This window comes from Lipotes vexillifer, unplaced genomic scaffold, assembly GCF_000442215.2.
Source record: "Lipotes vexillifer unplaced genomic scaffold, Lipotes_vexillifer_v1.1 scaffold352, whole genome shotgun sequence".
Classification (NCBI taxonomy): domain Eukaryota; kingdom Metazoa; phylum Chordata; class Mammalia; order Artiodactyla; family Lipotidae; genus Lipotes; species Lipotes vexillifer.
Window position 1 is genome coordinate 1,647,708 of NW_006776684.1, and position 12,665 is coordinate 1,660,372.

General features: G+C 50.3%; 1 protein-coding gene across 1 annotated transcript in view; it reads left to right on the plus strand.

Moving 5' to 3' along the window:
* Positions 1–12,665, plus strand: part of SORL1 (sortilin related receptor 1) — a 168,034-nt gene that overhangs the window by 16,653 nt on the left and 138,716 nt on the right. The window contains exons 2-3 of the mRNA XM_007450615.1: positions 1,549–1,665; positions 7,781–7,906. Of these exons, the coding sequence (XP_007450677.1) occupies positions 1,549–1,665; positions 7,781–7,906 (243 nt within the window). The remainder of the gene's footprint in view (positions 1–1,548; positions 1,666–7,780; positions 7,907–12,665) is intronic.

Genomic DNA, 12,665 nt, shown 5'->3' on the forward strand with positions numbered 1-12,665 from the left:
GGGGAGGGTTTTCTGCTCTGAGGGCCCATCAGCTCAGGTGTGTACTTTGCATCAGTCCGGGAGGTGGGGTGGGCGGGGTAGGGTGAGGGTGAGGAAGCGTGCAGGTGGACTGTGCAGAGGCTCCTCGGGGTCCAGAAGCTAGATTTCATTCTCCTGTGCCCGAGACAAGCCGAGGTTGAAGGGGCCAGTGGAATAGGCTTCTCCCAGGCATTGCTTGTGCTCCGGATTTTTGGGGGGGGGGTTTGTCCTGAACGTTCACACCAGCTCTCAGAATTTTTGTGTGTGGTCATCAGCTGGCTCTTCCCACACGGAGGGGGTGAAACTGTTGCCTCAGGTGTGCCAAGACGCCAGCCCTTGAACTGTCCGTCAGTGACGGGTGAAAGGAGAAATAAGAGGAATGGAGTTAGCTTTTCATAAAGCAGAACCTATCAGAAAGAACTGTTCTTGATTCTGAGAGTCTATCTTTCCTTTTCCTCAGTTTTCTGTGTTAAAATGTCCTTTCTTTGAAACACGGTGGTGATTCTAGATGGTGGTTGTATTGCTTTGGAAGGGGGCGGCTACGTAACAGGTGAATCCCAGGAGCTCAGTGGTGTGAATGCATCTCCCAATTATGAGAAGTTCAGAACAAGTGGAGGGTCTTCTCCTCGGGGACTCGGGCTCCTTCTGTCCTGTGGCCCCATTCTCCTCCGGGACTCTGGGGTCCTGAATGCAGCCTGCAGGGAGGGAAAGAAAACAGGGCCGTGTAAGGCCACACCCCGTCGTAAGGCCTGGGCCAACAGTCTGCTGTGTCCTCAGGAGGCCGGGGACAGACATCCAGAGAACAGCCAGCCATGCTCTGACATGGTGGCTGTTTTCATTAATGTTCTTACCTGGCAAAATAGAGGTGGCCGACCAGTCTTCTGTTGGCCTGCCTAATTCATCTCCATTTTACTGGTTTACAAAACCCAGAAGCCTGGGAACTACTGTTTGCAATAAACCGAAGGTCATTTCTGTGGAGTCCTGGAAAATATTTCCTTACTTGGAATACTTCAAAACTAACTAAATAAAGCTGATGTTTTCCTTTTGTTCCTCCTTGTAATGAACTAAGGATAAGCAACGTCACCTGCAGGCCAGAGAGAACCAGTTTGAACAGAAGTGTGAAAGCATGTGGTCTTTCTAGCTTGTGTCCCTTTTTTAAATGAGGAAGATGCTTCAGTGTTTTGGTTTCACGTCTGAAGAGTGCACGTCCCATGTATGGAGTAAGGATGAGAATAACCAGAGGTTGATTTCACAAAGGACAAAAATAAGACAAGTTATTGGTTTTGCCAGTGAGAGCCTGCGAAGATCTTTTGCAGTCCGGTTAATGCCAAACAGCAGAGGGCTAGTGTTTCTTCTTGGGGAAGTTGAGTCTGGTGGAATCTGCAGAGAGGGAAAAACGGGCCACCCTGGCCCGGTGCTCCAAGTGTAAGCACTTAGTCACGACAGAGGGGGAGAGAGTCTTGCTTTAGAAGGTTGGTGGCCGTCACTCATCACGGGTCCTAATTTCTGTGTTGGTTCGATCTCTTTCAGGTTAGTCTGAATGATTCCCACAATCAGATGGTGGTGCACTGGGCTGGAGAGAAGAGCAACGTCATCGTGGCCTTGGCCCGGGACAGCCTGGCGTTGGCGAGGCCCAAGAGCAGCGATGTAAGTATTGGTGTCACTCTGGGCGTTCCTCTGTGCAGCCAGGACGCCCTTTTCTCATCCATCGGGGTTATCGAGCCAGACAAAATATTGGGTAATGGGGAGAATCTGGAAAATAACATATATCCCTTATTCGCTGAACACAGGGTGGTGCAGTCAGTGTTGCAAAGAGACCCATGTGATGTGTGGTGACTTTTGTGCAGCGGTAGGGTGTGATCTGGATTGTTGCATCTGCTCAGCAGAATGCCGGAAGTGCGTTCCTGGGCAGAGCTGTCCGTGGGGCAGTGGAGCCCGATGGAACCGAATGGGTCTTTCCCATGTGCTGATTTCTTCTAACCCGTTACAGTTGGGTGAGTCCTTGAATCTGAATCGCTCAGACTCTTAATTTCCACAGTTGGCACCTTACAATGTTTAACAGCCTAGGTGCTTTGAAGACATTAGACCAAGGGTCACACACACAAAAGACCCGTGACAGAGGCCAGGTGGGTAACGGGCGGGGGCGAAGCTGCCTCCACGTTTATAACACTTTTTGCCTCCACAGGGAGGAAGGGTCTCTCCCATTTTTCTTGAAGTATGTGGCCCTCTGGGACTTTTTCCCACTTTTGATAGAGATGCAGGTTCAAGAAACATTCGGTGAATGTATCTTGATTTGAACATGGTGGTGGATGCTACTTGGTCTCAGGGTATAAGACACTGGGAAGTGGAGGGACTTTGAGCTTCGGGGCTGTTATTGGCTCTCAGCTCTGGTTGCCATGCAGGGCCCAGTGCTGCTGGATCTGATTTTCTGAGAGAAGCTCAGAGGTGGGGATTTTTACATGAAAACTGCTGAGTCTTACAAGTTGGCGGCTGACGTATAGCTTTTACAAACCCTGTGTGGGCCAAGTAAAACATACATGAGGGCCAGAGTGAGCTCTTGGGTCCAAAGTCTGTGGCCCCTTCTCCGAACCTCCTCTTATGGGGAAGAGGAACAGCCCCTGCCTCGGGTCAGGGTGAGGCTGTGGACAGAAAACCACATTGTGGAGGTTCGGTCACTCTGCACTGGGGCCAGAGGAAAGCCCCTGATGACTTTGCTAGCACTGTCCCATCAGCCTGGAGGACACACTTGGAATTCTTGAGCCTAGATTTGGTCTCCATGAGGCCCCTCACTCTGTATCCACCATCTGGTTTGGATGTGCTCCAAGGCAGGGGACCAGAGGGTACCCCAGGGGCTGATTTCTGGTGGGCTGAATGGGGGCAGTTGGGGAGGGCAGACGAAGGGCTGGCCATCGTGATGTGTAACTTGGCCCAGGGTGGGTGCTGAGCAGTGGTGGTGGGGAACCACTGCAGCTGGCAGCCAGTCTGGGTGCAGTGACCTGGTGCAGGGCTAGGCTTGTTTGGGGCCATGACTTTGGCCCAGTTATAAATGCGATCAGGGTTGGCAAGCACAGATGGCAGTGTATTGATGACTGTTGGCCTGTGAGAGTCCGTAGGCCCTTGTATTCAGAGGCATCTCTTTTGAGTACAGGAGACAGCTCTCTGCCCTACTGTATTAAGAAATCCTCCTTAGGGCTTTTATGTATTTTAAAAATTCTTTGTGCAGATAGTATTTTTGGCGAAGACCTATCTTTTTACTGTTTTGTGGTACAAACAGGAGCCCAGAGGCATTCAGTGATTTGCATGGGGTCACTCAGCATGTCTGGGGCGGGGTTGGGGCTAAGACCCCATCATGTACTGGGTCAGTGCGTGAGGGTGTAGTGTTGCCACGGTGACCAACTTTAGTTTTAGCACTGAAAGTCCTATATCCTGGGACCCTCCTCAGTCTTGGATGAACCAGGAAGGTTGGTCACCCTACAGATATTGCCAGTCTATCCAAACCCAGTTCTCACTCTGCCTAAATATTTGGGTGATTCTTACTAAGGACCCATTGAACATTTGAAACGATAAACTATTCTGGAACGAAGTATAAGATTAAGTGGAAAGGAAACTTCGTGCTTGGAGATAATAAATTGGGACGGCAGAGATTTCCCTCATCAATGCATAAGCTACATTAAAGAACCGGCAGATGAAACTGAGATGTTCTCATGTCGAAAGTTAATGCAAAAATAAATTCTGACTCAGGCAGGAGTAGGTGGTGCTGGAGTAGTAACAATCTAAATTTTCTTTCAAGACTGGAAGCACGGTTCACAGGGCCCCGTCAGCAATCCAAAAGGAACAGAACCTATACAAATTAGGAGCTGTGTGAGTTGGAGAACAGCCAACTCATACATATTCAGTATATAAAAAAGGGATGGATCTGGAAGCTGGAATCCCGGAAGATTTGCTCTTAAACAGAAAAAAAAAAAAAAAAAAAGAATCCCCCGATGAACTTGTAGCCAGTGTGAGTCCATGAAGCATGGCTCCTGCAGGACCTGTCTTTTTCTGTGATAAGTCTGTAGATGAAAGGAAACCGAAGGTGGTGTTCATCTTGACTGCCCCCGCCTCTTCCTTTCTGCACCCTCCTGACGTATTTTACCAAGTACTCAGTTGCCACATAATTGACCAAAGAGCTTTCCAGAGATAGTGTCTACCAGAAGACCAGAATCAACCAGGGGAGGCATCAAGAATGGTAGGACTCACTGCCCTTGTACCCAGAGTGGTGTGATGGTGTGATTGGTGCCCCTGGGGATTGGCAGGGGAGCAGGGCCCGCGCCTGTAGCCTGTGGGAGGCGGAGTCTAGCTGAGTCCCAGGTCTGAGAGCAGAATGCGTGGGTTTGAATCCTGGCTCTACCATCCATCAGCAGTCTGACCTTGAGCCAATTCCTTCATTTCCCCTTGGTTTTCTCATCCATCAGTGAGATAGTCCTTGTAAAATCTTGCTTCCCAAAGGGTGGTCTGCAGACCGGCAGTGTGCGGGTTTTGTGGGAGGTGGTTAGAAATGCAGGATCTCTAATCTCACCCCAGACTTCCTGAATCTGAGTCTGCATTTTGACCTGTGTCCTGCTGGGTGATTTGTAGGCGTGTTACAGTTTGAGAATTACGGGTGTAAAGTACTTAGAACAGCACCAGACACGGAGATGCTTTCTGGACACTTTAACCCTTCTCCCCCTCCTCCTTCTCGTTATTATTTATGGTTTTGAAGTATAGGGGAAATAATTTAAAACCGTTCACTTTGAAGGACCATCTTTAGAGGTAAGACTGATCTAACTAGCAACTTTTAGCAGTTTAGAAACTGGGTATGGAATTAAGAGATACAGACTACTGTATATAAAGTAAATAAGCCACAAGGATGTATTGTACAGCACAGGGAAATAGAGCCCTTGTTTTGTAATAACTTTACATGGAGTATAATCTATAAAAATATTGAATCACTATGTTGTCTACCTGAAACTCATATAATACTGTAGATCAACTATACGTTAATTAAAAAAAAACAACCAGAAACTCCTTCCTTCTTTATTTAGTTAAGGGAGTAGTGTCCTGTGGAGGCCAGAGAAGACTAATTAGTGCAGAAAACTGTGCACAGGATGAGTGAGCTTGGGGGCGTTTGCCTCAATTCACCTGGAGCTCACTGTGGGCAGTGAGTGAGGCAGCATGCCAGGGAAAGAAACCCTGACCCAGAATGTACCAGCCGGGGTGCTGTGTGGAGGCCATGAGGCCATCAGCCCACTTGGCCTCGACTGAACACTGGAAGAGGCCCTTGCAGGGCTCTTCACCGTGGAGGAAGGTGAATAGCTGTGCACAGCCCCGAGCTTGCCTTTGCCCTATACTGATCTGTTGATCAAGTAGGGATAAGAATCGTGAGGATAGGATCAACATACCGTGTTGGAGTTGTCCAGCCTGGAGAAAGGAAGCAAGGCTGATGAGCAGTTGGAGAGCCTCAGGCGTAGCATGGACCCTCACATACCTTCCTCACTTCTGTTTAGTATAAGCCCCAAAGGGATGGAGTTTGCTTACAGACGAGAATGTTAAGGGCGAGGTTTTTGGTTTTGAGGGTGGCCGCACATCCACCACCAGTGGGTGATGCAGAGGTGTGGCGGGGTGTCTGGGGAAGGCCCCGTGCTTCATTCAAGGTGGTGTTTTCTCTCTCCATCCAGTGTTCCTTCCAGTGCCTGGGCTGTAGCTTTGGTGTGTGATCTTTTTTCCTCTTTAGCAGAGAAATGTAAGCGTGCAGAGGAGAACGTTCACCCAGAGCGTTGACTTGAGAGAGTGGAAAGTCAGCTGAACTTGGGCTTGGAGGAACCCCTCCTAGTTTTGTCAGTTTCTAGCAGCATGACCTTGGGCTAGTCTTCATTTCTCTGAGTTTTATCTCTTAAATGTAAACAGTTGTTCACTGAGTCAAGGATCCATTCATTTCACTCTCTTTTGTTCACTTACAGAACACATGCATTTACTCACGCTGTGGTTTATAATGAAGTTTATTCATTTCAGAATTCTTTTCTGAGCACCTGCTATGTTCCAGGTCCACAGAAAGTGGCAAAGGAGAGACCCACTCACGGGGCTTTTAAAGATGAAGAGAGTTGATGTATACAAAAGAGTATTGTTACTGAAAAATGCTGCCCCAATGTGAGCTTATTATCACACTTGTGCCTCTGAGGAAGTAACTCAGAGTGGATTATCCGTGTAGCGGATGATGCTAGGGCTGGAAGGGGCCTGAGCTCCCTTTTGGAGAAGCCGTCAGTTTGCTGTGTGTGACTTTGAATGTCACAAGGAACACTTCATGTCTGTTCTTGGCCTGGAGGATGGAAGTGAGAAAGTACCGCTTGGTCTTCCTACCACTCAAATGATCTGTGAACTCTCAACCTGCTGAATTTAGGAAGCTGTTTCTGTGGCAGCCCCTTACCGTGTATTTGGTAGTCGGGGAACACGTGCTGTGCTTAAGTGTGTGTGTTTGTAACAGGAATTCTTCCAGATATTGGCAGAGGTTCTATCTGTGCTCTTCCAACCTCGACATCTAATACATATTAATAACCCGCATGTGCGCTCAGTTTTCTTTGCACAAACATCGTGTAGTTCATTGTTCACGTGGGGGCATCGTTTACCAGCAGTGACATGTTTACATGCCCATTGTGTGAAGGGCCGTTTCTTTGTATGCCTGGTGTCTGGCGCAGTATCTGGCTCACTTGAACCCCTCAGAACGTGTTTGCTGCTGAGTCGATGGGATTCGTCCCGAGTTCCCATTCTTCTTGGGATTCACCTGTCCTTTTACTTTAACGCTTTCCCCAATTCTAACTCAGTATTATATTCATAGTATTGACATTATGGTGTTATATTCATCTGTCAGGCTCATTTTTAACCTACTGACTGTATTAATTTCACAGTGCCTAGGTAGTAAAGTCTAGGGACAAACTATCTGACAATTCCATTTCTTCCATCCCTTTCTTGAGGTGTGATGGCTTTCAGGTAGCCTCCGGGCACCTGGTAGACACTCAGTGCACAAGTTATTCTTCTGTTTCATACCTGTGGTTACCTGGGAGCCAGAGACCCGGAAGCAGGAGAGAAGTAAATACCGTTGGCAACTGCATGCCCCCCCCCCCCCCCCCCCGCTGTTCCTCTAAACTCAGAATCTCCCATGTTACAGGGTCAGGGTGCTGGAGGAGGGGGGTTCTGGGACCCCTCTGTGCAGCTTCTGCACATATTTAATCACTTAGCACTGCTCTCTTTTTCATCTCTGGGGCTACAATGTGAAAACCCATGAGGGTTTTTTTTTTTTTTTTTAATCGTCTGGAATGCTGTAAGGGCAGAACTCCCCAGCAGAAGGATGAGAATTAGATTACCTTTTGGGGACATTTCAACAGATGGCAAAACAAATTCTCAGTCCCTTCCCCTCAGACAATCACATTTTCTCAGCCTCTGGATATAGTTTGTTAAACACTCAACTCGGCTGTGGTGAGGAGCTTATCATGGTTTCTGTCTGCGTGTCTCCCCCTCCAGGGAATTGTTGGGGCCTCAGAAAAGAGGCCACCGGCTTGGGGACAGACATAGAGGTGGCCTGTTTCTCCTTTGTGGGTTGTCTTCACACCTGTAATTTCATGGTATCAGGGACCCGTTGGGAACCACACTCAGGGCGCAGGGAACGTGTTTGCAAGTGGAGGCGGAGGGAGCCGCCTTTCTGCCACTTTTCTCACTGATCCTTTTCTTCTTTCCCACCTCCGTCTTCCAGGTGTACGTGTCTTACGACTACGGAAGATCATTCAGGAGAATCTCAGAGAAGTTGAACTTTGGCAAGGGGAACAGCAGCGAAGCTGTGATCGCCCAGTTCTACCACAGTCCTGCGGACAACAAGCGTGTAAGGACGTCACCTGTCGTGACCGCGTGGGGCTGTCTTTTGGGACCATGGCTGCGCTACAGGAGGGCTGGGAGATGCAGTGCTTGGGCGTCTTTGCAACGTGACAGGCAGCCGGGGACTGTTTTTTGCTTACCTGGGAGTTGGTGACAGAATGTCATTCTCAGGGCAGAACTGTGCATAATCAAGCAGGCCAGGTCCTGGCCAGGCAGGATTTCTAGACAAACAAGGGCAGGTTAAAGCCCAAAGAATCTGCCAACTGCCAAATAAGTCGCCTGATTCGTAGGTGGCAAAAATGTTACCCAGGGCCACTGGGGCTTGCACTGGGGTCTAATCTAGGTCTTCCAGGGCAGTTGCTGAAGTCTTGGCTTCATGGGTATCACCGGTGTGTGTGCACACGTGTGTTCCTGCGTGTGCATGTGTACCCCCCTTCCCTCCAGCCTGTACCGGTCTAGAAGGGAAAACCAGGGCAGCTGATACTGCTGTGGCTCCTGATTTGTTTTCCCAGCTGTCTGCCCTGGGGCTCTGTTTCTGCAGTAGAACCCCAGGCAGTTTGATGTGGAGGAAGCCTAGACTTGAGATGGCCCTGGGCCCCAGGGAGGAAGAGGGGGGTGCGGGAACCAGGCAGCCTGCAAGCCTTTGCTGTTGGTTAGGTACCTTTAGCTTGGAGAGCTGTAGTTGGTTGGCTTCTTCCCCACTCTAGTGATCCTGAGCTCATTTCCAGGATAGGATGGCTGCTTCTAAGGATGCTCGAAAAATAGCTCCTTAGAAGCCAAAGCGAAGGTACGAGGTAGCCGCTGCTTTTTGCTCATCCAGAAAGGAAGGAGAGAGCGAAATCCACAGGGTCCTCTGACCAGGTTCCCCCTGCACCCCCACCCCACCCCCCGCCCCCGCAGTGCTGGCTTCTCAGGTTGCCTGTGGTCTGTTAGCAGGGACTGTATTCAAAATATTTAGCCACTGGAATGCCCCTGACCAATCAGAACAGACCCAGTCTGGAGGGAGCTGGGTTTTGAAGGCCACCCTGCTGAGGCAGGCATTAACCTTTCAGTTGCTGGATTGTGGGCTGGGCCTGGGGAGGGGACCAGGCCAATGGAGCTTTAGGAGGGGCCGCTCATGGGTTTAAACTGGCTATTTACTAACAGAAGCAATTGTTTTTTTTTTTTTTTTGAAGCAATTGTTTTTTTAACAACTAGAATAGGTGCTACTGGTACCTACTAGTTAATATCAGCCCTGTCCGATGGTCTCAAAGTGGAGGGGCAGTTAGGACAAACTCCCCTGTAACCTAACTCCAAGGTGACCGAGCAGTTCTTCCCTCTGTGAAGAAAAGCACAGAAAGGGGTTGGAATCGGTTCTGTAGTCTGGACAGCAGGCCCGCCATGCCCTCCCCACCACTGCACTGGCAGGGCGGGTACTGGGGACTCCCAGTCCCTCGAGTGACTGGGGAGCCCTGCCCCAGGGTGCAGCTTCCTGGCTGTGTTGCATCTCCTGTGGATCTATCTGCCTCTCAAGAATCAAACAACCCTTGGATTAGTCTCTACGTCAGGTGGTGCCTCTCCATTATTATTAGTATTAGTAGTACTATTACACATTATCCCGAAGTTAACTCTTGCTGAAGTTGTGGTCTTGAAACTGCTCTGTTGTCCCTTTCAGCCCCATCTCGTCCCCTCCTCGCCTCTGACCGCAGGGCACAGATGTCTGTAAGCAGGCTCCGTTTCCCTTCCTGCTTGTCACGGGTTGCGGTGAGCAGCTGCTAAACCCGCCCGTTGGAAGAGTCAGAAGACAGGAAAGATGAAGTTAGGGGCTTGCGGCGGGGGGTGATTTAGTACAGGGAGAGGTTCTGGGGCTTTTGGAGAGGGTGAAGGAGCAGGGCAGGGGCTAGGGCAAGAAGGAAGGAGAACCAGGGAATGATAGCAATAAAGGAGCTCTAGGTGCTGCAGGTGAGGCAGGAGCCACGGGCCCGCGGCCTCAGTGCCGTCACCTTGAAGAGGAGGGCTGCTTCGATTTCTCAGGGCTGAGTTGGGGTTGATTTGGAGTTGGTGGGAGGATGCGTAGGCTGCCTTCTTGGAGAACTTGGTGGCTGTTGGACCTGGGGCTGGAGCAGGCTGAGTGAGGTTAGGGATGCTGCCTTCCCTGTTGGGTTTGTAAGTCCCCAGAGGAGGCTGTTACCCCCTCCTCAGACTTCTCAGGAAGGAAGTGACCCTTACTGTGCTGATGACTTAGGTTACTTTTGCCTTTGTCCCTTGGAAGGCAGATTGCCCCACTTGACCTACCATTTCCTGATAAACATCCCCCATGGCTGAGTGCTTTGCCCTTTACGCCAGGGTGCTGGGCCCAGGCAAATCACCTGTGCACAGACGTTAGCATGGCTGTCACGGAGGGCGATTGGAAATGGTGGAAATGACTGTTCGCAGCTGCTCGGAAGGGCTAAGGTGTCACGAAAGGGCCACGTGGAAGTCTGGGGGGGCATGGCCTGCAGGAGGGGATAGAAGGCGCTGCTTAGGTAAATGGAGCGGCTGTGGGGTCATGTGAGAGTTTGGGTCTATTTTCGAATCTGCCCGCCGTCCCACTTCCTTCTTTGCGGTCCCCTGTGTGCCACCGCCTGGAGCAGCGTGCGGCTCTAGCCACCTGACAGCTCCACCAGCCTCGCAGTGCGCCCGAGATCAGTCAGCAGTGTCCAGACATGTCTGGGCTCTTTGAAGGTCACTGGATGTGTGGTCAGGTTTCCCAGCCTCCACAGATGCGAGAGCTGCTCCTGCCTTTTTCCAGGCAGAGGCTGGTCCCAGGTGAGATGGGGAAACGCTCTCTCTTCCCTTGGTTCCCACCTCCCGGAGGTGAGTCCGTTCCCTGCTTCGTCTGCCCATATCCTCCTTTCACGGTACTCTTGCCTTCTTTACTCGAAACTGGAGAGAGTCACTTAGGCCGACATGGGGATGAATTCTGTAGCGACTTTTGTTATCTCTCCGGAGGTCTTTGCGTTCTACGAGGGAACGTAGCGTTAAGCTGAAGGAAAAGATGAAGCACGTCTGGAATATTAAGTGATTGCAGACATGCTTGGAAAGGCGGGGGGTGGCGGTGAGGATGCTCCTGAAATTGCCCAGGTTAGGAAGCATCTAGTAGGTCAGCTCTGCTGGCCAGTCTGCAGGGTCGCCTCGAGCAGACTTGACAGCCAGGCATCCCGGGACTAAAAGCAGAGTAGGGCATCCCATGTCTTCCTACTCTGTGCACATTGGAGGAGGTTACTTAGCGGCAGGAAGCACGTGCCTAAGGGTGGGATGGAAGCTGCAGGTCATTGGAGTAACGTTGGATCAGAGAGGTGAAGGCTTCGTGGGTGCTCGGGACTAGGGCTGGAGCTTCACCGATGGGCAGATTTCTGTAGCTGGAGCAGAGCTGGTGGGAACCCTAGGAGATCGGCGAGGAGAAGGGCATGGTGCCAAATGTGTTTTCTCTGCAGGCGGAGGGAGAAGTGGGTTTTGGGGGGCAGGTGGCGAAGAATTCAGTTTTGGACAGAGAGCAATGTCTGGGCACATCCGGGTGGAGATGCTGACTAAGAAGGTAAAGAAGGTCATGAAAACTCGACTCTTGGGAAGACATCAGGGTGGGCGTGGAGATTTGAGAGTCTTGGAATGCGTGCTCCTGGAGGGGTGGTGGTGGAAGCTTTTGGAAGGATGAGCCATAAACCACGGTAGCAGCTGAGGATGGAGGAGTCAAGGTCACCTGAGGGCAAGGAGCTGAAGAAGACAGAGGGGCTGGCAAGAGAGAGTCAAAGACAGATGGTCAGGGGTGGGGCATGGAGCGTTGATGCGACTGTGTCGCAGAAGGCAAGAGCGTTTCCAGGGAAGCTTGGGGACTCGATTAAAAGAGGAGGCACTTCACTGAGCCCAGCAGTCCAGGCTGAGACCTATGGATTCAAGTTGGGAAAGGCTGCCTTTTTGTTGGAAGGAGAGAGGTAATGTTCGATGAACCAGCCAGATGCTGATACGAATGCTGCCTCTTGCTGGTCACCTTGGGCAGCTGACCTCTCTAAGCATGAGTGTCCTCATTAGTAAGAGAGGAGATGACAGTATCATAGCTTGGAGTTGCTGCGGGGACGCTGTGAGTGAAAAGAGGCAAGGTGTGCAAACATTCAGCCCAGTGCGTGGTGCATACTAAGTGCCTCTTGAAAAATTGTAGCTATTGGACTTCCCTGGTGGTCTAATAGTTAAGACTCCGCACTTGCAATGCAGGGGGCACGGGTTCAATCCCTGGTCGGGGAACTAAGACACACATGCTGCGCGGTGCAGCCAAAAGGAACAAAAAGAAAAAAAGAAAAAAGAAAAATCATAGCTACTGTCATGCACATCATACGTTCTGTGGCCGGACATGTCATTTCTAGGTCCTCAAATGTGAAACTGCAGGCAGCCGTGGGATAGGTGTTTCTGGAGAAAACTTTCCAAACTGAGAGAACACTCCCTCCCCCAATAACCAAGACGGTTTCAGAGCAGGAAGATGGGCTGTGTTATTTCTAGGGGACACTTTTATGCCCCAAATGATGATGGTCCTTCTTAGGGTCATAATTGTTTTTATCACTTTGCCTTTGGTTCCGCTAGTTTTTGCTTTCATACCATTTACTACCCTTTAGCGTTAGATTTAATTAGGCTTCTCCAGAGTTTGGAGTTTTACATTAGATGCTGTGGAAGAAACAGAGGAGAGAGAACACATAAAACACATGCCTGTGAAGTTTACAGACTGGATGTGGGGAGAGAGCGTGAAGGAGAGGGAGCAG